The following is a 27,409-nucleotide window of genomic DNA, read 5'->3' on the forward strand; positions in this document are numbered from 1 at the left end:
ATGCATTTTTATTTTTCATACATTTCTCACATAAGTAAATCTATAGAGAAATCTTACTGATCGCCAGTATCCAGCTGCTTACAGCTTCAGGACAGGTCACTAACTATTCGGAAAACAAAGAACGTGATTCTTCAGCAATTTTATCATTGGACAATCAATTTCAGTAGCTTTATGATTGAATCCTTTAATATTTATTCTGGTACAACTCCCATTCACTGATTTAAGTTTAATATAAAAACAGGAGGACTTGTGGCACCTTAGAGACTAACAAATTTATTTGAGCATAAGCTTTCGTGGGCTAGAGCCCACTTCTTCGGATGCATATAGAGTGGAACATATATTGAGGAGATATATATACACACATACAGAGAGCATAAACAGGTGGGAGTTGTCTTACCAACTCTGAGAGGCCAATTATGTAAGAGAAAAAAACTTTTGAAGTGATAATCAAGATAGCCCAGTACAGACATAAGTTTAATTTAGTACCAAGCCAGGATCTGGTGTTATTAGATGCTTTGCACAAATAACAGCTATACAATTTGGTCTCTAGGTTGCAAATGAACTTAATACAACTATTTGTGTGCACGAATACCAGCATCATAAAACAGTTGGGCACATAACTTATAAATGCTGGCATTTATTCTTCCAATTTGCTTTTGTCCTTGTTCACAAAGCAGAAAGTACAGGTTGTTACTACCTTTCATGAACACGTTTTATATAAATTTAAAGCATTCATTTAAAAATCTCCCTTTATGAAGAACAGATAGTGACTAAAGGCAGGCACTGAAGAATTACATTTACCACACGCAGGCTTACAATTTTGCTTGGAAACGTGTTTTGCAGGCAATGTATCTCTGAACTTGAGATTGGTTGACCCCGTATATGCCAGTCCAGGTGAAGGTCCCACCTATGAGAATTGTCCAGAAGGTATGTCTTTGCAAGGGGTTGGGATTAAAGCTAAATGGGAGAAAAAAATAACAGACTCAGAATATGGACAAAAATGGTGCTTCTCTCTCTGCCCCAGAAGAGTTGATTCTATTGTAAACCCGTGTGGATGCAGTTTAACACCTTTAAGATTGTTTAAGCTGGTCATGTTTTAGCGTAAGTATTTACAAACTTACTCCCAGAAGTTTAATCTTCCTCCATGGTAGGAATCATTTAGAATGCGTCCGATTCCCTCTTGAACCACCACAGCACGTATAATTACAGATGAAAATCCAGCTACCATGATTCCAACCTGGAAAACATCTGTCCAGACTACTGCCTTTAGACCACCCTGTGTGAGGAATAGCACATTCAATGTATAGTAGGAGCATGAAATTAAGATGCAATTATAAATTTAGCAAGTTCAAATTTATGGGCCAGCTCATCCCCACCTGCGGAAAATCCCCTGGGAAGGGCAGGGTGAGGTGATCTGTTTCTCTGAGCCCCAACCACTCCTGCCCCCAGCCTGGCCAGTCTCTACCTGGGAGAGTAGAGAACAGTGCTACTGAGATGACCACAGCCCTTTCCACGTGGGAGTGGGCAGATCCACAGGCAGAGAGTGTTTTCCATATGCAATTTGGAGCAGGGGAGAGGATGACCTGGCCCTCTGTCTTCATTCAAGTTTAAACTCAATATTTGTGTGCTACAAAATAGTGAAGGTTGTTCTATATTTTAACTAAGCAGTTAAAAGAAGAGTGGTTCTTTAAAATGAATTGCCAACATACCAGTGTGCAATAGAATGTACAGACTATTCCAGTTGCGATCACTGCACCCCACAAGTCAAATCCTGTGACTGAAAAAGAGGGAAAATGTACAACTGCAAAGACTGTTTTTGAAAAAAAGTAAATCCTTTAACATTCAAACAGATTTATAGGTTGGTCTGATTGCCTCAAAAAAAAAAAAAGATTAGAACCATTTTAAATGGAAAAGTAGAAAATAATAACAATAGCACTGAAATGATTTGTGCACTTAAACCAAGTGACTTTGACAGACTAAGAATATAACCAGCTCATAACAACAGTTGTGATAGACTTTACAAACTCCTGAGCAATTAGAAATATTTTTGCATCTAAGGACTAATTTCCCTTTAATTAAAATTTTAACAACTAAGACTATATCCCAACGTTTCAAGCCCATTAGCTATCTCATTGACTTCAACACAATGGGATTTGTGCAGGTAGACAGTAAGGGAGTCCCATTCAAGTCAGGGTAACTGAGAGTTGAATTTGTCTCCAAGTCTTCAATCTCTTATAAAATCTGTCACAACTACCGGACCAATGCTGAAGTCTTCATTTAGGCAAAAAGTCAACAGGAGCTTAGGAAGACTTCTTAATTGGGCCCATAGTTACTTATGTTGATGTCTGTCTTAAAAACCTAACAGTTTTATGTACTGAAAAAAAATAATAAAATAAAACAAACTACCTTGTAAAATGTAAAATAATTAGCATATTTTCCTTTTACCTTGATTCAGTGCCAGAGCTGGAGCATAAATAACAATTCCAGTGTATAAAATCTAAGGAGGATAAAAGAATACTAAATCAAATGAAAAGTAACTTGTTCTATACCTACTTAAACTAATTCACTTATAGTACACATAGGGAAATGTATCTATAGGTATACATAGAGTCTATATCACCAGTACTGTGCAGTATTAAGTAATAATTCCTATCATTTGTAAGGAAAAAAGTCAGAGGCTACCTAGTATTGCATTCTTCACGGTACACTGTTCCTAAAATGAACACTACTGTACAATGGCTCTTAAATACCCAGGCCCTCTTCAACTTTTCCTGGCTTTTCTACAAAGTATCATATTGTTTAAAAAATGCAGTAATCACATACAAATGCCATACTGCAGAAACCTGTGGAAAGAAGAAAAAATGCTGAGGCAGGCAAGTACTTTGCCGAGAAATCTCTTGCAATGTTAATTGCACTCAATATGCAAATATAACTCAAGATTAACCAGGACTAGAGCTATGCCATTAGTCATTCGGGTGTAGTAATTAGGGTTTATAGCCACTGTAGGCTGCTGATATTGGAGGGTGACATGCACATACAGGGTTGTGAGCGGGTCTGATTTTGCATCCCTCACTGGAAAGAGATATAGACAAATAAAGCTTTTCCCTTATGATTATTATCATAATGGGACACTCAGTACTGATACCGCCTATAGTAGTTTGATTTATTTCTTTTTAAATCCTGTTTGCCTTTTAACTGTTGGGTCAAATTCAGCCTTGGTCTTAGAGTCACGGAGTTTAAGACCACAAGGACCACTAGATCACCTAGTCTGACCTCCTGTATATCACAGGCCACCAACAGCACTCAGAACCTGCACACTAAACCCAACCACTGAGATTAGACCAAGGTATTACAGCCCACAAGAGACTAGACTGTGATGTGCCACAAGCAGAGAATAGGAGGGACCCAGGTGCACCAGTGCCTGAGGCCCCCATAATTGCAGAGAAATTATTAAGTGAGATCTACCCAGATAATCCAGGCAAGTGACCTGTACCCATATGCTGCAGAGGAAGACAGAAAACAAAACAAAAACAAAAACAAAAGGTCACTGCCCATCTGACCTGGGGAAAAATCCCTTCTCAACCCCACATATGGCAATCAATTATACCCTGAGCATGTGAGCAAGAACCAGCCAGCCGATCACCTGCGAGGGAAAACAGTTGTTGCCACCTCAGAGCCCTAGCCATCCCCATCCAATGTCTCATCTGCAGCCATAGTCACCCCTGCTGCTTCAGAGGAAGGAGATTTAAAAAAAAAAAAAAAAACACAACCCTCCAGCTGTCAGCTTGGTGTAACTCCACAAGGCCAAACACAGAGATGTAGCTTGGAATAAACAGGTGCAACTTCCATGGAAGTCTCTGGACCAAATTCAACAACAACATCAGCAGTGGGGTAAGTTAGACATTGAGGAGTTGATTCTCCATTCATTTACGCCTATTTTATGGGATTTAAATCTACTGACTTCAGCTGAGTTCCTCCTGATTTATATTGGTGTGAGATCAGACTCTGACTCATGTGTAAGTGGTAAAGTATCATAACCTGCAGTTACTTGGAATTCAGCAAATGTGCAAACTTACACATACAACATACACTCCCTCCTACAGTCCTCTTGGCCTGTAACACAACAAGCAACTAACAAAGAGGAAAATAAAGCTACTCCCCGGCTCCTTTAACTTGTACCATCATATATCCAGCCTCCAATGGGTTACACTGATAATATTCCTATTGACCTTGGTGGGGACAGCACCTTGTTAAACCATCAGCTGAATTTGCTCTTTCCCCACAGAATTCCAAACTGGTACCATTTACAACTGTTTTACGTACTTTGGGCCAGATTTTTGGCCCAGATAAGGCTGCTTCACACTGTTCTGTAGCACAAAGAAGTCATAAACTCAGCTAAGACAGGGCTGCAGAGGATTCCCCCTATGTTGGGGAATCCTCTGGTGACCATAGGGCTGCCATAGCAACTCCTATGCCATCCCCTTTCCACTGTCACCTCCACCAATGCCCCCTTCCCCTGGTGAAAGGGGGCCTGGTCAGGGCATCCCTACACTCCAGCAATCTTCAGGTGCCAGAATGGCCCCTTGAAACTGTGGGCATCCAGGTTTAACATATAGGCTGCTGTAAATTATATTAAGGGCCAGACTCACTCCCAGATTGGGGAAACGCAAAGGTGGCTTAAAGCCACCTTTCCCCTCCATGCTCTTCCTGAGGTGTGCTGAGTATATCGCCCCCCACAGCTCAGGATCTAGCTCCACAGAGAATGCTCTCTCAGTGCAAGCTACACTGTTTTGTCACTTACACCTGTTTTCTGACCAAGCTACACCGAACTTGTAACATTCACAAATTATAGAGTACCTGGCCGACTGTCAGCTTGGCATGGTACAGCAAACTTTTTGAGTGTGTCAGCATAGAAAAATAGCTTTCTAATATGCAGTGAATGTTTTCCCATCTGCTTTCTGGCATCCCAGACAAAATGTGTTCTTGCCACAATCATTATCAGATTTTGTTTAAATTAAAAGAAGAATCAAGATCTAATCTTTCAACTTCTTCATTTTATTTAGGTTGTGTTCCTGTATTAAGAAAAAATGACACACCGATGGCTATAGGACCAATAAAATTATACCAGCAAAACGGTAAAATACTATTTTTTAAAAATCTTCCTGTTAATGATCCAGACAGTTTCAGATATAAGCTTTAGCACAGAGAAATACATATTTTCTTGAACATATTTCTAATATGTATTGAATTATTTTTCTCTGTGGCTTATGAATAGCTTGTCCCACTTTTAGCATTCAGTTTCTTAGTGAATATTATTTTAGGGTGAGATGACATCAGTATTCAAATATATTGGTGTTCCACTATTCTCCTAGTGCTTTCTATATCTCTGAGGGGTTTGTATTGCTTTACAGGGAGGGACAAGTACCAGTGCCAAGTAGCAAGCAGCCAGCTAGCATTGCAATGTGTGTTTAGTTCAACATTCCCTAGGGGCTCAAGTTACTCCAGGATTCTCTGGGCAGGGAACAAAGAGCAGTGCTGGACAGCGTATGCTCTTCATTACTATAGCTCAGTGGTTTGAGCATTGGCCTGCTAAACCCAGGGTTGTGAGTTCAATATTTGAGGGAACCATTTGGGGATTTAGTTGGGGATTGGTCCTGCTTTGAGCAGGGGGTTGGACTAGATGACCTCCTGAGGTCCCTTCTAACCCTAAGAATCTCTGATTATATGCACATATTACTAGGTAGTATGAAGAACTTCCTTGTCTCTTTCTTTCATGTCAATTTCTGACATTTCACAATAAACTTAGCAAGCACTTTCACGTGACTACCAGTTACATCACACTAAAGTAATGCTAAAGGCTATTAAAGATCAAAGAACCTGTTTGAGGTTTACTTGCCGTTTGTATAATGAAGAGGATTGTCCCACAAAGACGCAGATATTTATTAAATCGAAGCTCCAAATACTGCAAAAGAGGTGAATAAACAACTTTAATGTCAAAAATATACATTTATAGAAATGGTATTAAGAAATCTCCTGTAAGAAAAGATACTACTGTTCAGCTGAAGTAACAGTTTTTATATTCACATGAATGATTGTCAGCTGTCATGGTCAACCTGATCTTGTTTTCTGCAGACATCACTATCATTTAGTTAAACCTGAGCGAAGCTAAATATTTACCTAGTCAGTCCAAGATGGAGTACATAGAAAAGTTTGGTCATATATACATACATATGTAGCGCTTTCTAGCACAGGTGTCTTAAAGCACTTTACAGATGATAGTTGTACATTGTGACTGGACAAAATCCAGCAGTTGTTATGCCTTTAGCTAACTAGTTGTGAGTGAATATAACTTTTTTATTGTGAGGAGGAAGAAAGAGTTATCTCTACCCTCTTTGAAAACTGCCAAGATTTTTATTTGCACCGGAACAGCTGCTTGAGAGGGGCAGAAGGCTTTCAGTTTAATTGGGACATCTAAATCTGGATCTCCTGCTACTGTAAAACCACCAACAGCACTTGCCTGAGGCATTCACTGTCTGCTAGCATTATACATAAACCCAATCTGGGATGGTGTATAATAATAAATTAATAATAATAATAATACCCAGATCTTATACAGCATGAATAGGGCCCTACCAAATTCATAGTCCATTTTGGTCAATTTCATGGTCACAGGATTTTAAAAATAGTAAATTTCATGATTTCAGCTATTTAAATCTGAAATTTCACGGTGATGTAATTGTAGGGGTCCTACCCCAAAAAGGAGTGGTGGTGGGGTCGCAAGGTTATTGTAGGGGGGGTTGTGGTACTGCCACCCTTACTTCTGTGCTGCTGTTGGCAGTGGTGCTGCCTTCAGAATGTGGTGGCCAGAGAGCAGCGGCTGTTGGCCAGGAGCATGGTATGGTATTGCCACCCTTACTTCTACGCTGCTCCCTGCAGAGCTGGGCCCTCAGGCAGCAGCCGCCATTCTCAGGCCACTCAGCTCTGAAGGCAGCAGTGCAGAAGTAAGGTGGCAAGGTATGGCATTGCTACCTTTACTTTTGCCAGATGCTGGTGGGGTGCTGCCTTCAGAGCTGGGTGCCTGGCCAACAGCCGCTGGTCTCTGGCCACCCAACTCTGAAGGCAGCACAGAAGTAAGGGTGGCAATACCACGATCCCCCCTAAAATAACCTTGTGACCCCTCTGCAACTCCCTTTTGAGTCAGGACCCCCAATTTGAGAAATTCTGGTCTCCCCCATGAAATTGGTATAGTATAGGGTAAAAGCACACAAAAGACCAGATTTAATGGGGAGAGACCAGATTTCATGTTCCATGTTGCTGTGTGTTTGATGGCTGTGAATTTGGTAGGTGTGGTAAGGTGAGGCCCTGAAACATAAACCCTTGTATCAGAGGCCCGGTATGAGACCTAAGGCCTGAGCTAAAGTAATGGTCAAGACTTTGCTGACATAAAGCAAAGTTAAGCTGGGAGCCACAGGCAGGTCATGCTCACAGAAGCTGGCAAGAAGCAGGCTGATGCTGCAATTATACACATACCTGAGCACTAAGCACTAGTAATATAAACATGTGCCAGGATGGTACCAGAACAGTCCAGGACTAGCACATTCCACACAGATAACAAAGAAGACATGGTCCTAAAGGATAACATGATTAATAGAGTTGTTTTGTTCGAACCAACATGTACAGGGTGATAGGCAGCCCCTTATTATGTAGAGGGGTTGTACCTCAATACATCAGGAGTGATGTGTAACTTGTCTGTACCTGTGTATAAGAATTCACCCCTGAGGAGTTGTTTTGGTCAAGCCTAAGGGGCAGTGGAGAGTCCCGCCACTGACTGAGACGGTCCATTGTCAGGGGGCACATATTCGTAGTATGCCCTGTAGAGTCTGCGGGAAACTATTACTGTGTTTCGTTTGGCAATAAACCTGGCTGGGTGCCTTCGTACCTTATCGGACTCTGGTCATTGGGGGTTCTGTCGGGGTTTGTTGTGTCAGCTATCTGCACAGAGCCGGGGCAGCACACAGAGGGAACACACGCACACAGCCAACTGTTATCAACATTTTGCACAGCAGAGCACCACACCGGTGACATCTGACGACAGTAGGGCCCTAAGCATGAACCACAAGCTTCTGCCTCCAGTGTCGGCTAAGACTCAAGATCCTCAACTAACAGTCAATCTTGGCTTCATTTGACTTTTTACCCTGAAATTTCATTCCCTTGTCTTACCAGAAACATCCATGTACAATTGGGAAAAGGAGATCTCCTTTTACCTGCCATTCTGATCAATCAATGCAGATACAAATATCTCATTATTTCAAAGAGCTGGCATTCACCTTTGAGTCTTTGCAATTGTTTAAACATCACTTGAATTTTGAATGGATGCATACAGAGAGGCAGAGTTTAACTCTTCAGTGAACAAAAAGAAGTGTTTGCACTATGGTAGTCTGCTCGTACTATCAGTGCGGGGAATGAACTTAATGGCTGCACTATAATAATACTGAAACAACAAGGAGTCTGGTGGCACCTTAAAGACTAACAGATTTATTTGGGCATAAGCTTTCGTGAGTAAAAACCTCACTTCTTCGGATGCATAGAGTGAAAGTTACAGATGCAGGCATTATATACTGACACATGGAGAGCAGGGAGTTACTTCACAAGTGGAGAACCAGTGTTGACAGGGCCAATTCAATCAGGGTGGATGTAGTCCACTCCCAATAATAGATGAGGAGGTGTCAATTCCAGGAGAGGAAAAGCTGCTTCTGTAGTGAGCCAGCCACTCCCAGTCCCTATTCAAGCCCAGATTAATGGTGTTAAATTTAGCTAATAATATAATAATACTGCATTTTTTACTGGTCTTTTTCAGGAGTTAGTGTCTAGGCAGAAGTAAGGGCTCAAAACGTATGTGGTGCAAAGTCAACTTGAGGCAGCTAGAGATTTGTACTGGAGAACTCCCCCTATGTTGGGGAGAATCTAATAGAGGCTGTTCTTCCGCCTCCTATGCAGAAACTTCACTGCTTGGTGTAAGAATAGGCAAGACGCAGGAAGAGTGAAGGGGTAATGTCAACAAGACTCCCAGTTCCCCATGGATGCTAGATCCCTCAGGGACTTTATGCCAGAGGCCTAAGGTAAAATTGCCCCCATGAAGCTTTACCTCACTGGGCTGGGGTGCAGTGGAAAATCAAGGCCTAATTTTCTAAAGCCATATTTTGGCACCTAGGTAAAGAAGTGGCCTGACTTTCACATATGCTGAGCACTTGCAGATCTCATTGTATAAGTACTATGGAAAATCCAGTCACTGCTAAGTAGGGCCCTGATCCAGAGACCTATTTATCTGTAAATGCAAGAGGAAGTCCCAATGAAATCAGTAAAACTGTTCATATGCTTGACTATTCATATGGGTGTCCAAATGCTCTGCTGGATTGGGCCTTTGTGCCTCAACGTGGATTTAGGAACTTAAGTTGAGGCAGGCACCCAGGATTGGGAGTTTCAGCTTCTATTTTAGAGGGCTTTTCTTTGTGTTTTATTATTTATTCCAAGTCACCAACCAATCTGTGCAAAAATAAATCCACAGTTTGGATTGAAAATCTGGAGGGCTAACAATCTCCAGGAGCAAACCCACATGGAATGAGTCTATTGAGACAGGAGATCTTAGGGGTGGTGGAGAGACCTGCCATGGCCTCTGCAAGGGGGAAATATCAATTGGAAGGGGCAGGCTAGTAGAGAGGCAAGGCCACGTAGGGGACGCTCCTGAGAGACACAGAGGCATAGGGGATCGGTATGGAGGACACAGAGAAGATGCTGAATGGGGCTAGTGCTCCCTAAGGGGGAGAAGGCGGCAGCCCCGCTTACCTCGTAGGTGCTGGTGATCCCCAGCCTGTAGAAGACGGGCAGGAAGACCTCGGCGCTGATGACCACCACCAGGAAGTAGGTGATGGCGAAGATGCAGAATATGGCCCCGTAGCGGTAGATCTCCGCCGGGGTGCCCAGCACGGTGACCGCCGACATGAAGCTGGCGGTGAGGGACAGCGCCACGGGCAGGGCGCTCATGCTGCGGCCGCCCATCAGAAAGTCTTTGGAGGTCTGCTGGCCGCCGCCCGCGAAGGCGTAGTACACGCCGATGACCGCGGAGACCAGCAGCATGGCCCCGAATACCACATAGTCCCACACGGTGAAGTGCCCGATGCTCATCGCCCGAGCCGCACGGGCGCTCGCAGCGGAGGGGTTGTGTTTAACTCTGGAGGGGGGGGTCCGCTCCGGGGGTTGCTACTCTGGGCTATGGCCGGCAACCAGCGATTCTCGATCTGCGCGCCCCGCTCCCTGAGCGCCCCGTGCCGACTCTGCGCGCCCAGCACTCAGTGCGCCCTGTGCCCGGCTCTGCGCGCCCCACTCCCTGCTCTCGGCTTTGCGCCCCTGATCTCTGTGAGCCCTGTGCCCGGCTCCGCGAGCTCTGTTCTCTGCGCTTCCGTGCGCTTTTGAGTACCCTGGACCCGCTGAGGGCTCAAGGGACTGTTCTCTGCTCCCCTTACAGGTGCTGGTCCCTCGGCGCACGTGGGCTCAGCTGCGCGGCCGCAGACCTGGGCACACCAAGAGCAGTGACCAAATAAAAGTCCCAGGTGAGTGGTTGACAAACCAGCTCAGCAGAGGAGCAGGAGGTGCATGCTCAAGATCCACCTACCCTTCGCCTCCTCCCAGCGCGGTATCGCGTGGGCACACTATGGGAGAGTAACCCCGGAGGAAGATTAGCTGTTAAATGTCTCTCTCAGCTCTTGCGCGAAGAATATTGCGTCTGGCTTTTATCAAGAGGGAGGGGGCTGTTAGAAGGTGCTAATATGACCTCAGCCCTATCTGGCTGACGGCACAGTGTCATTCATTTCAACATACTTGTCCCTCTCATCCCTATGATTAAGAGGTTTGCGGGTGGGAGGAAATCAGCCCGCCCTCAAAACACTCACCTGCTTCTTCCCAACACTTACCGGGATTTCATGCCATTATATGCCCCACAGCCCCCAAAAGGCCTCGAGGAGTTCTGTATGGCTGCTTGTATGGTAGGCTGTTACAGAGATCAGTGGTTTTCAACCTGTGGTCCCTGGACCCCTGGAGGTCCACGAACTATGTTTAAGATTTCCAAAGGGGTTTGTACCTTCATTCCAAGTTTTTTTAGAAGTCCTAAAAAAAGAAAAAAAAAAGAAAAAAAAAAAAAAAACGTTGAAAACCACTGATCTAACATGTAGCCATTATCTACAATCCTGTAATTTTCAATACTACTGCATAGGTGTTGTCTCCCTACAGCAAGGCAAGTAGCAAACCCCTTCGTAGTCAGAAACCCATTTAATACATCTTCTCTGTAAAAGATCTTCCCTTTCTCCCATACTCAGGTAACCTCAGGATCAACAGTACCACTAGTCAAGATATCTCCTTAGAATGAGACTGCTCACCACCATGCACCTTCATCAACAGCATTTGGTCACCAGGAGAAATAAATAGTGCCCTTTCCATTCCCAGGATGTTTTCTAGCATTCCATATTCAGATAAAGATATTGGTATCGCATTTCCCAAAAGAAAAGAAAAGACAGAAACATATTTAATAACTGCAACCCTGCAAATTAAATCTTTAATATGATCAGGTTATATGAGGATCTTACTTTCTAGCTCTATGAAGCCCCAAAGTGGTTGGTTGAGTGTTCTAATGGTTAACATGGCACCAGAATGGATTTCCTTAGATTTGGCACAGTAGGGCCTCTTTGAACTATTCAAAATTGTGTTAGCCCGTGGGACTTTCCTTTGAAGTGTTTGCACATGCAGGCTTCAAATAATGAGTGTCTCACCATGGAATGGATTCACTAGCAATAGATGGAGCTTTCTACTTCACTCCTAGAAGATATTATTAACAGGTAACATTTTCAACAATACCTATGTGACTTAGGAGCCTAGAGTTTGACTTTCAATTAGACTGTAGAATTCTAAAGAGACAAGGTGGGTGAGGTAATATCTTTTACAGGAACAACTTCTGATGGTGAAAGAGACAAACTTTGGCACTTACACAAGGCCTCTTAGTCAGTTAGGTACTGTTCAAAACTTGAACTGACATTTCTGGTCCCAATTGTCTTTTGCAGGACACTGAAATGGCTGTTTGTCTACAATTCCCTACACTATTTCCCCATATCTAATTACTAGCTGAGCATGACTCTGTTCAAACATCTAGCACAATATCATGTTACAGACTCTTCACCCGCTCTCTGTTTACTACAAAATAAAATACTGAATCCATAATACTGCATTTCTACAATAATTTTTTAATCCAACCAAGCTTTCAGTGGCTGCTGAGTGTTGGTTATATTTTGAAAGTGCTCTCAGAGCATGTGTGTAAGAATGTCAATGTCCATCCATAAAAATAGTATTTATATTTTTTAAAAAACTCAATTATGATGAAAACCTTTCAAAACAAACACTTTTTTCACAGAAATTTATTCTTAAATGGGATTAGAGTATGCAAAGTGCTATCAGAGAGCATGCATTATAGGTCTGCTTGGGCCTAATTTTAAGGCATGACCTGGACCTGAACCCAAGCTGAGCACAGCAGACCTGAAGCCAGCCCAAGCATGTTGAGCTGTCTTCAGAACTGACCTGACCCAAACCCAACACTTCCCCCCAAAACTGTGTCAGTGCTGCTGAACTATTCTTGGGGTTCAGCCTGAAGGGGTCTTCCCACTCCCCACACCCTGGGCCTGCGAACTGTCCCCGGCTGCCTCCTGCCCACGTGGCTGATGCAGCAGTAGCTGCATGCAGCATGCCCCACTCCTGCCAGTCACCACCGCCTGATTGCATGGCGTGTGCTGGGAAGTGGGAGGCGCTGCAACTCATTGGCATGCCTGGGCCTCAGCACACTGAGTACAGCAAGGTGGCAGCAGCTGGCAGAAGTAGGGCATGCAGTCACCGCCATGCCAACCCCATGGACAGAAGGAGGTGATCAGAGACAACCTAAACCAAGGGGGTTGGGTTGTTTTCAGACCTGGCCCAACCCAAACCCAACATTTGTAGTCAGGTCCAGTTAGGTTGCAGTTGGAGTTGGGTTGCAAGGCTCCACTGTGCATGGAGTTATGTCAGCTAAACTCAGGATTAGGGCTGGCTGAAAGACAAGGATTCCACTTTGCAAAACATCGTGAGGTTTTGAAAATTGTTTTCATTTTGCATTGAAGAAAACCAGACCTTTTGAATTTTCTTGGTGAAAAAACGCAAGAGCACATGAGAGCAGCCCCACCTCCAAATAGCCAATAGCCTGAGGATTAAGGCACATATAGGCACTTAACCGTGGTGTGGGAGCCCTATTTACAAGTCCCTGTTCTACCTAATTTAGAGCAGGGACTTGAATCTGGGTCTCTTACATCCCTGCTGGAAGTCCTAAACACCAGGGTAAGGAGTCAGGAGTCAGTCTCTCTCTCTCTGGAGTCAATGAATATTTCATTATTTATACAAAGTGTGAACAGCTCCAAGTGAGGCGGGGGGGGGGGGGGGGGGAGCAAGAGACTGACTGGCTCTATATCCCCTAGCCCTCCGGACTACAGGCTATGCTGGGGTCTCTCTCTCTCTCTCGCTCTCTTTGAAATCCGGACCTGGGAAAGTTTTCTGATGAAAGTTTTGTCAAAACTGTTATATTACTGCTAAAAGTTTTGATTTCAATGAACCGGCATTTTCTAATGGTAAAAGAAACCCCATTGCCTTGGAAATTTCCCAACCATCTTGTGAGACAGAGAGCTGGGAATCAGCAGCTGATCCCATGCTCTGGTCCCTGATTAACCAATTAGGCCTCAGGGGAGGGCCTGGTTAAGGAGAGGCGTTCCTGATCAGATTGGGGTTGGGAAGCTAATGAGCTAATTAGCCCATTAACAAGGAGAGTGGATATAAGAGCACAGGAAGGAAGTGACAGGGGGAGAAGCAGTAACTGGCCCAGTCCCACATGACAAAACGGGGTTCTTCTGGAGGAGATACCTTTCTATCCCATCTGCCCTCTGGAGAAGGGGTAGTGAAGTTGGATGACATTGTAAATACTGTGACTGCACTAGTGTTTAAAAGATGGTGGAGTGAAACACTGTAAATAAACTGCATGGTGGGATCTACAAAAGGGAAGATCTCTGAGCAGTCTGTGTGAAGCAAAGAAGGATGGGAGCTGGGGGAACCCCTCCCCCAGCTCTATTCAGGATGGGTATAAACAACGGTCTCTCTCACAAATATACCTCTGTGTGCTATGGTCATATCTCTGCGTTCATTGCTCTTGTTAGCATATTACAGGCCATACAAATGATAGCACAGATAAACAAAGCATCAGCTGTACCATCTTTGTACATGGCTGTAAATCTAGTTAGTTATGCTTTATTGCACAGTGTCATATCAACATAAATATTATAAGTCAAACCATTGTTGTGAAACTCAAGCTGAACAATGAGGAAATCTCTTACATCATTCAACTGTTGTAGGTGTGGTTTATTTTTCTGAGGATTTCATGCAAGCTGATTTTCAGATATCATAAAGGTGTAGAAGGACAATCATAAATCCTCTTTCTTTGCTAATTCAGCCTTTTTGAAATATTGGCAAAAAATGGATATCAGACCAATATCCTGAATCAGAGTAAATCAACCAGGGCAGTGCTATTGAATTCAATAGCACTGATTTTTCTCACCCAGACTAATGCAAACCAAGAGTAACTCCATGGGAGTCAATGGAGTTACACTGGTGTAAGAGGAGGCTCAAGCCCATTTGCTCTTTCTCATTGGTACCGTGTAAACACAGGGCCGGCTCCAGGCCCCAGCTTAACAAGCAGGTGCTTGGGGCGGCCAAGGGAGTGGGGCGGCACCTGCGGCAATTTGGGGGCGGCAGGTCCCTCACTCCCTCTAGGAGCGAAGGACCTGCCGCTGAACTGCCGCCGCCGATCGCGGCTTTTTTTTTTTTTTGCTTGGGGCGGCAGAAATGCTGGAGCCGGCCCTGTGTAAACATAACTGGTTGTCACGCAGAGAGAGAGCCCATTTCATAGTTATCCTCTGGCCACTTTGCATCACCTACATGGGTGCAAAGCAGCCATATATCCCTTCACACCCTCCCCACAACACACCTGGTGCAGGAGACTTGGCTCTGTGACTTCTCCTCTTGCAAGAGCCCATGAGATAGGGGGCATTCCATGTTGGGTCAAGATTGGGAGGGTGTTGGACAAGGCAGTCTTGTGCCCCATCTATTTCCCTGGGCCCAAGTTAAGGCAACCTTCAGGTTATCCCTAATCAGGGCCAGATCCCAAACTGGACCTTGGCAGGCCTGGGGTCACAAACCAGCTCCATGCCTGCCTCAGATTTTGCCCCAGCACAGGGCTTACTTCCATCTTCAGACATTATGGTGATGAGGTCACTAAAAGTATCTAGACTAATTGGCTAGACCAGAGATCGGCAACCTTTGGCACGCGGCTTACCAGGGTAAGCACCCTGGCGGGGCGGGCCGGTTTGTTTACCTGTTGCATCTGCAGGTTTGGCGGATCACGGCTCCCACTGGTCGCAGTTCGCCGTCCCAGGCCAATGGGGGCTGCGGGGAACGGCGACCAGCACATTCCTCGGCTCGCACCGCTTCCCGCAACCCCCTATTGGCCTGGAATGGCGTTCTGCGGCCAGTGAGGAACTTGCAGACGTGGCAGGTGTCAAAGTTAGACTCAGGACTCATAGTTTGTTAGACCACTCTGTTTTATTAGCACAGCGCTCTGCTAATACATTCAGATAATGTGAGCCCCCATGCAAGATTCAAACAGTCTTATTTATACAGATAAAAGGGTGCGAACTAAACCAAGGGACAGAGAGAGCAAAATTGTAAAATTTGCATAGGGCACAATATGCATATCCTGCTTCCTTATTAACTCATCTCGATCTAAGGCTAATGCTTCATCAATTGCCCTTAAGTGGGGCAATTCATTAAGCAGTTAATGTCTGCTTTCCTGCCCCCTGGCTTGCAGCATTTCTCATTTCTACTTAAAGGTACATACAGCATTCTTTAATTCATTCTATTTCTTTAATATAATGCATTTCACTTTCACAATCCCTCCTTTTGGTCAAGCTTACGCAAAGACCAACAATTACTGGGTTCCATGTATTAATCGTTCTTTATCTCTTCGTTCATCAGTGATATTTCGAAATCATCATATTAGCACTCTGTTTTGGGGCAGTCACTTGGGTGGCATACCTTACACAATTCTGGATACAACAGGAGATTAGCTGAAAACATACAAAAATCATTAAGATTTCAAGCAGGATAGTCAGGGCTCCCTGAAACAACCAGTTTCCTATGCCAGAGAAATTGAACAGGTTACTTAGCCACTTCCATAAAGAACTTGGCTCTTAATGGGGAAGATATGCGATTTATTCTAAGTGACTAGCGTGATCTATTACCTCATTGGTGTCATCAGGTATGAACACACAACAATTCTTTTCCAGTGAGAGCACAGGTCCCTCTGGCTGCCAGCACAATGTCCAATGCCTGACGGTTTTGGAGGGCCACCTGTCAGATCGCCCGTTTCTTTGGCCAGGGTTTTTTAAACTCTCTCCGATTTCATTTGCCATTATTTCAACTACTGCTTGTAACCTCAGGAGCCTTTTTGCATGATGTTGAAAGATTGTATTGTTTTCACTAAGGTTACTGTAGGGGGAACATGAAATTGATTTTTTTCTGTTTGATCCTCAGGTCAAGAAAAAATTCATATCCCCATACCCAGCCCGCCACTTTTTAGTTTTATTCGAATAATCCCATACACCATTGGCCACAATATGCTGAAGCAACGGCTTTTTCCCAGATCCAGCCCTGTTCATTACACACTCAACACCAATGACCTTTTCCCTCCACCACACTTATCCATTTAGATACATTTATTCCCACTGTTTCCCAAGTGTCATTATTGTTCCATGTTTTGTTAAACGAACAAGGTCCTCCAGTGAGGTCTGGGGAATTGAGTGGGATTGCCAGGACAGGAACACCAGCTTGAGAGTGGTCTGGGATGTGGCTGCAGACCCAGCAATTAGAAATATTAAGGGTCTGAGCTATCCACACTTACTGCTGGATAAAAGAATTGTCATTGTGGACTTTCCAGACCTTAAGACACCAGCAGCTGAGGAACAGGCGCCACCAGAGGCTCATGTTGGAGGCAAGGCCCTTCTGGTTCTGACAACCTCAACTGAGGGAACCATAGTCACGGTTTTACATCCACCAGGCAGCAGGCGCTAGGCTCACTACTGCTTCTTTTTGAGCCTTGCTTTAGGTCCTCGTCTGCTTCTGGCAACCCTTACGAGTGCGTAGATGGTAAGGTATTGCAGGTTGTTCCTCTACGTCTTCTTCCGGAGTCAAAATTGATTCTGCGTGGTCCTGAGGTGGTGATTGGTTTGCTGGGGGTGGTGCCTTCTTACACTGCAAAACATGTCTCCACGCTGTAATGCTAGACAGTTTAAAAGCCATCTGGATAGTAAGCAGTACCTGATAATTCTTTAATGTCCTTTAAGTCTCTTTACTTCTTTTTCCTTGACTCTGGCTATAACAATGGCCTTCACACCTTATCTTTTTCTGATGCATACATTCCTCATTCACACAAACAGATTGAGAATACAAACAGTAGTATTTTATATCGAGCAAAAAGGCATTGCAAATTAAAACCTTGCTAAGTTTTACAATCAATAACCAAGACAATTTACATTGAGACCCAGGCCTTTAAAGTTCCTCTAATCTACTTAACATAGACACAGTAGAGAATCTTGTCTCTTACTTACTAAACCTTAAACAAAGCAATGTATATTTAACTAGAGTGCCTACTTTGTAATACATATAGGAAACCATAGTAGACATTATAACTTATTCTAAAACAAAAGGGTGACCATAATCAGTCATAAGGATTGTTCTGGTCTGTCATTCCTTTCTGCTATTCAAAAATGGTGGCTGGCAGGATAAAAATCAAATCATACATTAATTCTTATCCTGCTCCTACATATCCCCCTTTTGACACTAAGATTATTAATCGCCAGCGTCACTTCTTATTTAGTCCACGTAATAGAAAATACTGGGAGGTGATTTGGGCCTGTGGCTCTAGCTTTGCATACATTTGTTTTATCCAACAGCACATTTCAAACATTACATTTGATTAAATTAAACACATACAATTTAAAACCAAAAACAATTAGGGTTAGTAACATTAGTATGCCAGTAGTTGTGGGAGACCATTCAGAAAATATGTTATACCAATGGTAAGCTGTTATGTCTTTCTGCAGTGGCAATTCTTAACATGTTGCCATTTGCGTGTATAATATGAATGGGTTGGTTTCCCACATTGCCCTTTTGTTTGTTTTAGGAACTATGTTACCTTTTTACCTTTTGTAAACACAGTACTTACATTACAATTACATTTGTCTATTGGAAGGTTGCTAACACTTCCATTCTTTTAAAACACTTTTCCCCAAGAATTAACACATACACATAGCCCATTATACAGTACTTTGGTCTCATTATTCATTTTATCCCACATACAGGATCCTAGTGAGGTGTCTTTACTACAGGGCTTTGGAGCAACAGGCATGGATAATCATACCCACTTTTATTTGTTTTTTATTAGGTTGTCCTGTAGCTGATATTAGCTTTTTCTGAAAGACAAAAATAACATTTTTCTACCCCTTTTGGGGTGGCATTTATTATTGCTTAAAATATTCCTTTCTTTTACAAATACCCTTGCTGAATGCAGGCAAAACAAGAGGAATTACCTCCATATTTCCTGTGTTTTTGTTCTACAGGCAGGCCAGGTTTCAATGGCTTCTATCTTTTAAGAGTTATGGGGAAATTATCCCACTGTTCAGTCATTAAATCCATGAGCTGGTGTACCTCAGTTTTCCCTTTACAGCAGACCATGTTTACAGTGTCTTTCCTGCTGTGTTAAGCTTTAAGTTTGTTTACAGGTAACAGCTGAAAAGCAACATTACCATAAAGGATTTTTCCAAAAGTCATACACACTATACATTGTTACAGGGGTACTTATTAACATTAAATTTATTTTAATTAAAGGTATCTTGTTATACCGTGCCTTTTATTTAGACAATTTGTTTGCTGACCAGGTATGTTCTTTATCTGCAACTTCTTTGTCCTGGCAGTTCTCTCACTTCCTTTATCAGTTAGGTAATTTGCATCAACACAGGCTTGGCTTTTGGATTTAAAGCCATCAGCAGAGCTCAGAGATTCTGTCTTAAAAGGAACACAATTAACTTTTACCAGAGTTTTGATTACTTTTAACTCTTGCTTCCAAAACACACAGAGATCTGAAAAAGAAAACACAGTCTATTGTGGCTCCTTTGGAGCCCGAATAGGATTTTAATTAAGTAGCATGTTTTGTTTGCATTTCTTTTACCCCTCCCCCCCCCATAATATACACTGCACATGTCTGCACATTCCTTTTATACTTTAACTTTTAAAACATTAGCCATATTAATTTTTACATAAGGTGTAACTGTTTCTTTTGTTCTTACAGAGTTTTATGTACCCTTATCAAAGTGACAGTCTGATTACACAGAGCCATCCCAAGGCTCAGTGTTTCTAACATTGCTTCTTTTTGTTTTGTGCACCTCACCCCTGCTGTTGCTTCAGAGGGGCACTGTCTTTATTCTTTTACTACAGCTTTCATTTGCTATTTTGTTACAAAAACAAACAAACAAACAAACAAAAATAATCCAGAATTTCTCCCTATTCTTTTGATTTTGACTGCCCTGCTGCAGTCATGACTTGGTCTTTATTTGAAAACATTTAAATTTTGTAAAGAATCAAGTTACCCCTTAAGGGTTAACTACCAAATCCCAAAGCCAACCAACACTGATTACCTGTGCTGGCAAAAAGGTCTGTCAGTTTTGCAACTTTGAATTAAAGAGTCAAATGGATTTTAGTGGCATTATAAACAAAACAAAACCAATTTATCTTAAACCTACAAAGCAGGAGTTTTACAAACCTCACATATTTCCACAGACAGACAGATACATACACATTTTCTTTTCCTTAACATCCCTTTTACTCTGCTTTGTTTTTACATAGCTGTACATAGATTACATTACCTTTATACATTTGGGGCAGTTAAGTTCCAATAGAAAACCCCCTATGTTCTTTTAGCAAATCTGACTAAATTGTTTATAGTCAAATGATTTTAATTAGATAGTCTCTTTACCTGGATTATTTACAGACATTCTTTTGGAAAAGGGCCCATTTTTCCTTTAGAATGGCTGCAAAGAAACCAAGAACTATTTTAACAAGGTTCTTGACATTTTTACAAGGTTTAACTGCTTAATTCTCTCTCTGTAGAGTTAACTTTTCACTCTCTTTCCTTAAATCACTTGTTTATCTCTCAAAATGACATCTTTATCAACTCAGGGTACATCTACACTACAGCGGGGAGTCGATTTAAGATACGCAAATTCAGCTACGTGAATAGCGTAGCTGAATTCGACGTATTACAGCCGACTTACCCCGTTGTGAGGACGGCGGCAAAATCGACTTCTGCCGCTTTTTGTCGGCGGCGCTTACTACCACCTCCGCTGGTGGAGTTAGAGCGCCGATTCGGGGATCGATTGTCGCGTCCCGACGGGACGCGATAAATCGATCCCCGAGAGGTCGATTTCTACCCGCCGATTCAGGCGGGTAGTATAGACCAGGCCTCAGATTTTACCTACGTATTGTTCCAGGGGTTCTTACTTGCACTTACTCCTGACACTATGCCCTTAGGGCTTTCAACCTGTTTGTATTTCTTTATCTGTTGCTTGCCTGCTTGTCTGGGCCCAATCCTGCTTTTTCCAATGAACCATTTTTGTGAGTGATATTGTGGTCATTTCACAATTTTGAAAGAAATGTTTAAGGAAAGGGACCAGGAAGGTGGGGGCTAGTTGAGGAGCCCACCCTCCTTAAAGAATCAGTTTCTGAGGCAGACAATGAAGGGGAACAAAACAAGGGGCTTTTTATCCTTTTTACAATGAGATGGGAGTATGGAGGGGGTTGGGATCGATCCAGAGTTGTTGGGTTTTTTTTTTTCAGAGAACGGGGTAAAGGTGAGCGCTCAGTCTGGTGGTGGGAGAGGAGGCTTTTAATAAAGCTTTTAACTTATTATTTGAATATATTTGAGAGAGGCGAGTTTTGATTTTGTCCACCTACAATTTGCCTCTTCCCACCACTGCAGAAACAATTAACCTCTCCTTTAGCCAATTTAGTTTTAGGTTAGCCGAGTTTGTCTTTTAAGACGTCCACTCAGTCTTTGTTCCAAGATTTTAACAGTGGCCACTGAGTTTTGGGATCTCCCTGAGTTAGCCTAGACCATTTTTCCAGAAATTTACAGGAGTCCGGACCCTTCCTAAAACTGAGCCGGCGTTCCTTTAGGGAACTGTTCCGACTTAGACGTCTGGTTACCAATACAGGAGGACTTTACACACACCAATCACACAAGAAGGAAATTCAGGTTCATCAGAGCGATGCCCAGTGCAACACACAAAAGGACCCCACAGGCTACTGCCTCAATTGCCCTTGCTTTCACACCAAAGGTTTTACCCAAGGTGCGGTGCGGCTGCGATTGTGCAGATTTCACTCACTCAGACCGTGGGGACAGGAACCCCTTGGTCTGCCGATCCCCGGACGGAGATGGCACCCAGACTCAAACACTCCACAGGAGGACAGATAGACACAGAGACAGGACAGTCCTCAGTCCGGACACAACACAGAAATAATTACCTGACCAGATTCCTGATGTCAGATCCCGGGATCCCTACCAGAACAGAGTGGGAACCAACAGGTTCGATGGCGTAGACCTCACTGTGGTCATGCGCCCTTCTGTTCAGGAGGAGGACCGCTTGGGCCAAATGCCCAGGTGCAGGCCGGCTGCCACGGTCATCCTACAAAAATGGTCAGGAATCACACGGCCCCAGTGAAGACGGTTGCCATCTCAGTGGAAACTCCAAATTGTCAAAGTTAGACTCAGGACTCATAGTTTGTTAGACCACTCTGTTTTATTAGCACAGCACTCTGCTAATACATTCAGATAATGTGAGCCCCCATGCAAGATTCAAACAGTCTTATTTATACAGATAAAAGGGTGCGAACTAAACAAAGGGACAGAGAGAGCAAAATTGTAAAATTTGCATAGGGCACAATATGCATATCCTGCTTCCTTATTAACCCTTCTCGATCTAAGGCTAATGCTTCACCAATTGCCCTTAAGTGTGGCAATTCATTAAGCAGTTAATGTCTGCTTTCCTGCCCCCTGGCTCACAGCATTTCTCATTTCTACTTAAAGGTACATACAGCATTCTTTAATTCATTCTATTTCTTTAATATAATTTATTTCACTTTCACACAGGTAAACAAACTGGCCCAGCCCACCAGGGTGCTTACCCTGGTGAGCCATGCGCCAAAGGTTGCAGATCCCTGGTGTAGATGAAAGCTTGGTATTGGCAAAGGCTGTTCTCCTAAAATCCTTAAAATGGACTAGGAGAGCAGTGGAAACCAGAGGTACAGCTTGCCAGCTGTATATATAACAGCATTCATGGTTAGCTCTGGCAGATCAGGAGCTAACAAAGTTTAAATTATAATTTTCTTCTGAAAAATAACTTAAATGTATGTGTGTCTGTCAAGTTCCAGATCAGTTCACAAATAAAGAAATGTTTGTTCTAACTATCTGTCCTAAAAACACTGAACTGGGATGTGAAAGTCAAGCTTTGTTCTTTTCTGTTTCAGAAAATGCCAATTCATCTAAAATGAAACATTTCGTGAAAACATGTCACCTTTGATGAAAATTCATTTTGAAATTAAAATTGTAAAAGAGCATTTTGATAAGGTCAGAATGTTCCATTTCAACCTTTTCAGAATGAAATGTTTTGCATTTTCATTTTCAAACAACTTTTCACTTCAATTTTTTTTTATTTTATAGTATAGAACATAAAATGAAAAAATATATTTATAAAATAGGTATAAACAGAAGAAATATTTTGATTTTTGTCGAAACACAACCTTTGAACCGGAAACCTGTTTTTTCTTCAGAATTTTGGTTCATGTGAGATTTCAAAATATTTTGTTTTTATTCCATTCTGGAATGGAAGAAATTTTGAAATCATGAAAACAAACAATCTGGTTCCTGCACTGCTTTACTTGCACATCATCATCAGTAACCCTGATTCTGATGTAGTTAAGGTCCAGTTGAAGATCACTGATCAGGGGGTCAATGATGATCATGTTTTGTGCCCCTGAACATTATTTGCTATTTGGTTCTGCTTTCATCTATCCTGTTAGCTATATTTGACCATACATTGTTATTTTGGATGACTAACACAGTAGCCAGTTATCCACAAACCGATACTGAGTGAGTTTATCTTAATTCCATTTAAATGAATGGAAAAGGCTACATATAGATATCTTGTTATACCTGTTTTATCGTGATGTTTTAAAAAATCATCAATAAAAAGAAAATGAAAAATATTTTAGCAAATTGCTTAAATAACTGCGAATATATTTTTTCTGCTCTTCTATTAATAGTCTTTGGATGTTTCAAAATGCCCCAGCAGTGGGTATTAAAAGGAAAGATATAATCATTACTATTCACTGTGGAATTAGGATCAGCTCTCTTAAGAAAGTAATATCCACTTGGCAGCTGTATTCTTAGAACTGGGACTTTGCTTTACAGGGACTTTCTGTATTTTTCACTCTCTTGTTGCCAAGTAATTGGATTTGCAATTCCAACAAAAGCATAGTGGAACATTTAAAAGTCAAGTATCAGAGGGGTAGCCGTGTTAGTCTGGATCTGTAAAAAGCAACAGAGGGTCCTGTGGCACCGTTAAGACTAACAGAAGTATTGGAGCATAAGCTTTCGTGGGTGAATGCCCACTTCATCAGACACAAGTAATGGATTTAAAAGTCATTTCTCACAGACTACATTCCATCTGTGTCCAGTAATAATATGGAATAGTCATCTAGTGCTTTTTGTCTTCAAAGTCCATCATACACAACTAATTAAGCATTGCAAGAAGTATGGACCTGACCTGGCATTTTTTGCACCTCCAATACTCCTGCTAAATGCAATGGGAATGTTGGGTGTGGATTAAGTTAAGGAACAACAGTTTATAGGGATGGAGAAACTCTGGCCCTAATCCAGTAAGTACTGCAATAGGACTATTCACATGCTTAAAATTAGGCCCCTTTGAGTCCTTTGCTGGATTGAGGCCTAAGGAAGAGAGACAAAGGCCAAGATCCACAAGGTATTTAGGCTTTGCAACGCTAAGTATGATGGTGCCTAACTTTTATGCACCTAGAACAGGGATCTTTGGTCGGAAGGGATGGTTTGTTTACCTGCCGCGTCCGCAGATTCGGCCGATCGTGGCTCCCCCGGCCGCAGTTTGCCGCTCCAGGCCAATGGGGGCTGCGGGAAGCGGCAGCCAGCACATCCCTCGGTCTGCACTGCTTCCCGCAGCCCCCATTGGCCGCGATCGACCGAACCTGCAGACGCGGCAGATAAAGAAACTGGCCCGGCTCGCCAGGGTGCTTACCGTGGTGGGCCACGTGCCAAAGGTTGCCAATCCCTGACCTAGAAAATCACAAGACCAGCACTGCGATCTGCAAAGCCTCAGTTAGGTGCCTAGGCTTCCTGTACAATGAATGGGGAAAGAAGGTGTCTTAGACTGCAATCCACAAAGGCAGCATGCTAGGTAGGGTGCTGCTTAAGCTAGCCAATGGAAGATGCCAATGGGTGAGTGCTAAGCTCCACTCCTCTCTCAGAGACAAGCCCCTAAGTCTGGTTTGCAGGAAGCGAATGCCTATTACTGCTAGTGATCCATGAATTGGGAGAAGATGGGTGTTTAACTGCCTAGGTTGTATGCAGGATCCTGATCCTGTACGTGGCCTTGAGCATGTCTACTGGATTAGGCTCTGTGACGTTGTGCAGTCTATATGGTTTTATAAAAACTTGATAATAAGTCAATATAATGTAACAGAGATAGTTTTAGAGAAAATACGGTAATAAGTGAATGTAAGTAACTGGGATATGCCTCATGCAAAAGGTCTCTTGTAAGGTATCATTACAAAGCTTATAATCTACTGAGTGTGATCATCTGATTTGCATAAATGTACCACTCTTGTATCTAAAACTAGAAATATAAAATGTAACTCTGAGGGCCTATTGTAATTGTGTAAAGTGTGGACCATTAATGATGGTTTGGAATCTTGATGACTCCCATTGTCTGCAGATGGCTGTATTTACCTGTGAGTCTTCCTGTATATGTGTGTGCTGGCAAGTGAGTAATGAAGTCTTGCAGTGACATGTGATCATGTCACCTGAACTGGAATCCATCTTTAACCTGGTGCTTTTCCAGTGAGGGGGGGTGGAAACCCAGAGAGACAAAGAGTTCCCGCCTTATGCAAAAGATATATAAAGGGGGAAAGAGAACAGAGAGGGGGAGTAGCCATCATGAAGAATCCCCTAGCTACCACCTGAGCTGCAACAAGAGCTGCACCAGGGGAAAGAATTGTGCCCAGGCCTGGAAGGTGTCCAGTCTGAGAAAAACTTACTGAAGCATTTCTGAGGGTGAGATTATCTATATTCAGTTTGATTAGGCATAGATTTGCGCATTTTATTTTATTTTGCTTGTGACTTACTTTGTTCTGTCTGTTACTACTTTGAACCACTTAAATCCTACTGTCTGTATTTAATAAAATCGCTTTTTATTTAGTAATTCACTCAGAGTATGTATTAATACCTGGGGGAGCAAACAACTGTGCATATCTCTCTATCAGTGTTATAGAGGGCGAACAATTTATGAGTTTGCCCTGCATAAGCTTTATGCAGGGTAAAACGGATTTATCTGGGTTTAGACCCCATTGGGAGTTGGGCATCTGAGTGCTAAAGACAAGCACACTACTGCGAGCTGTTTTCAGGTAAACTTGCAGCTTTTGGACAGGAGATTCAGACCCTGGGTCTGTGTCTGGAGCCAGACGGGAGTGTCTGGCTCAGCAAGACAGGGTGCTGGAGTCCTGAGCTGGCAGGGAAAACAGGAGCAGGGGTAGTCTTTGCACATCTGGTGGCAGGTCCCAAGGGGGTTTCTGTGATCCAACCCGTCACAGGCTCCTCAGGTGAGTTCATACAAAACAGCTGGGATGGGGTGGGGCGAGGCAGACAGAAGGAATACTTCATAGTCTAATGCAGTAGTGGGCAACCTGCGGCCCATCTGGGTAATCTGATTGCGAGTTGCGAGACATTTTGCTGACCTTGACCATCTGCAGGCACAGCCCTCCGCAGCTCCCAATGGTCATGGCTCGTCATTGCCGGCCAATGGGAACTGCGGGAAGTGGCAGGGGACGTGCTGGTGACCGCTTCCCGCAGCTCCCATTGGCCAGGAATGGCGAACCGCGCCACTGGGAGCTGCAGGGGGCCATGCCTGCGGACGGTCAATGTCAGCAAAATGTCTCGCGGCCCGTAATCAGATTACCCTGATGGGCCGGAGGCTGCCCACCACTGGTCTAATGGAATGATCCCTGTTCAAATCTCTTCTCCCCTCAGGAGGTGGATTGAAACCAGGCCTCTCCCATCCTGGATGAGTACTCTATACACTAGGGTAAAGGTTATAAGTGCTCAGAGGCTGCCTACCAGATCAGGCTTCCACATGCAATTTAGGTGGCCAAACATGTATCCATCCAGGCTTGTGTCTCACTGGGGCTTAGGTGGGAGATGGAGGTCTCCCTATGCATGGAGGAAAAAACTTTGGTGTGGAGTGAGTTTAGGCAACCTACAGAGTGAGGCAGCTGCAGAGCAGGAACATAAGAACATAGGTCCATCCAGTCCAATATCCTGTCTTCCAACAGTGACCAATGCCAGGTGTCCCAGAGGGAATCAGGGCCGGCTCTGGCTTTTTTGCCGCCCTAGGCCAGAGTGCCGGGGGGAAGGGTGGCGAGCCCGCTGCGGCTCCGCTCTCCCCGGCGGCCGGAGCACCGCGGGGAGGGCGGCGAGCCCAGTCGCGGCCCCGCTCTCGGGCCGGAGCGCCCCGCCGCGCCGCCCCCCTCCAGGCGCCGCCCCAAGCACATGCTTGGTGGGCTGGTGCCTGGAACCGGCCCTGGAGGGAATGAACCTAACAGGTAATGATCAAGTGATCTCTCTCCTGCCATCCATCTCCACCCTCTGACAAAAAGAGGTTAGGGACACCATTCCTTACCCATCCTGGCTAATTGCCATTAATGGACTTAACCTCCATGAATTTATCTAGTTCTCATTTAAATCCTATTATAGTCCTAACCTTCACAACCTCCTCAGGCAAGGAGTTCCACAGGTTGACTGTGTGCTGTGTGAAGGAAAACTTCCTTTTATTTGTTTTAAAGCTGCTGCCCATTAATTTCATTTGGTGGCCCCTAGTTCTTATAT

General features: G+C 43.6%; 1 protein-coding gene across 1 annotated transcript in view; it reads right to left on the reverse strand.

Moving 5' to 3' along the window:
- Positions 1–10,745, reverse strand: part of SLC5A8 (solute carrier family 5 member 8) — a 32,827-nt gene extending 22,082 nt beyond the window's left edge. Inside the window, exons 1-6 of the mRNA XM_034773771.1 lie at positions 9,844–10,745; positions 5,897–5,962; positions 2,446–2,497; positions 1,710–1,777; positions 1,122–1,276; positions 817–957 (exon numbers count right to left, since the gene is read on the reverse strand). Coding sequence (XP_034629662.1) covers positions 817–957; positions 1,122–1,276; positions 1,710–1,777; positions 2,446–2,497; positions 5,897–5,962; positions 9,844–10,182 — 821 coding nt within the window. The 5' untranslated portion in view covers positions 10,183–10,745. The remainder of the gene's footprint in view (positions 1–816; positions 958–1,121; positions 1,277–1,709; positions 1,778–2,445; positions 2,498–5,896; positions 5,963–9,843) is intronic.
- Between the last annotated feature and the right edge of the window lie 16,664 nt (positions 10,746–27,409).

This window comes from Trachemys scripta, chromosome 1 (genome assembly GCF_013100865.1).
Source record: "Trachemys scripta elegans isolate TJP31775 chromosome 1, CAS_Tse_1.0, whole genome shotgun sequence".
Lineage (NCBI taxonomy): Eukaryota > Metazoa > Chordata > Testudines > Emydidae > Trachemys > Trachemys scripta.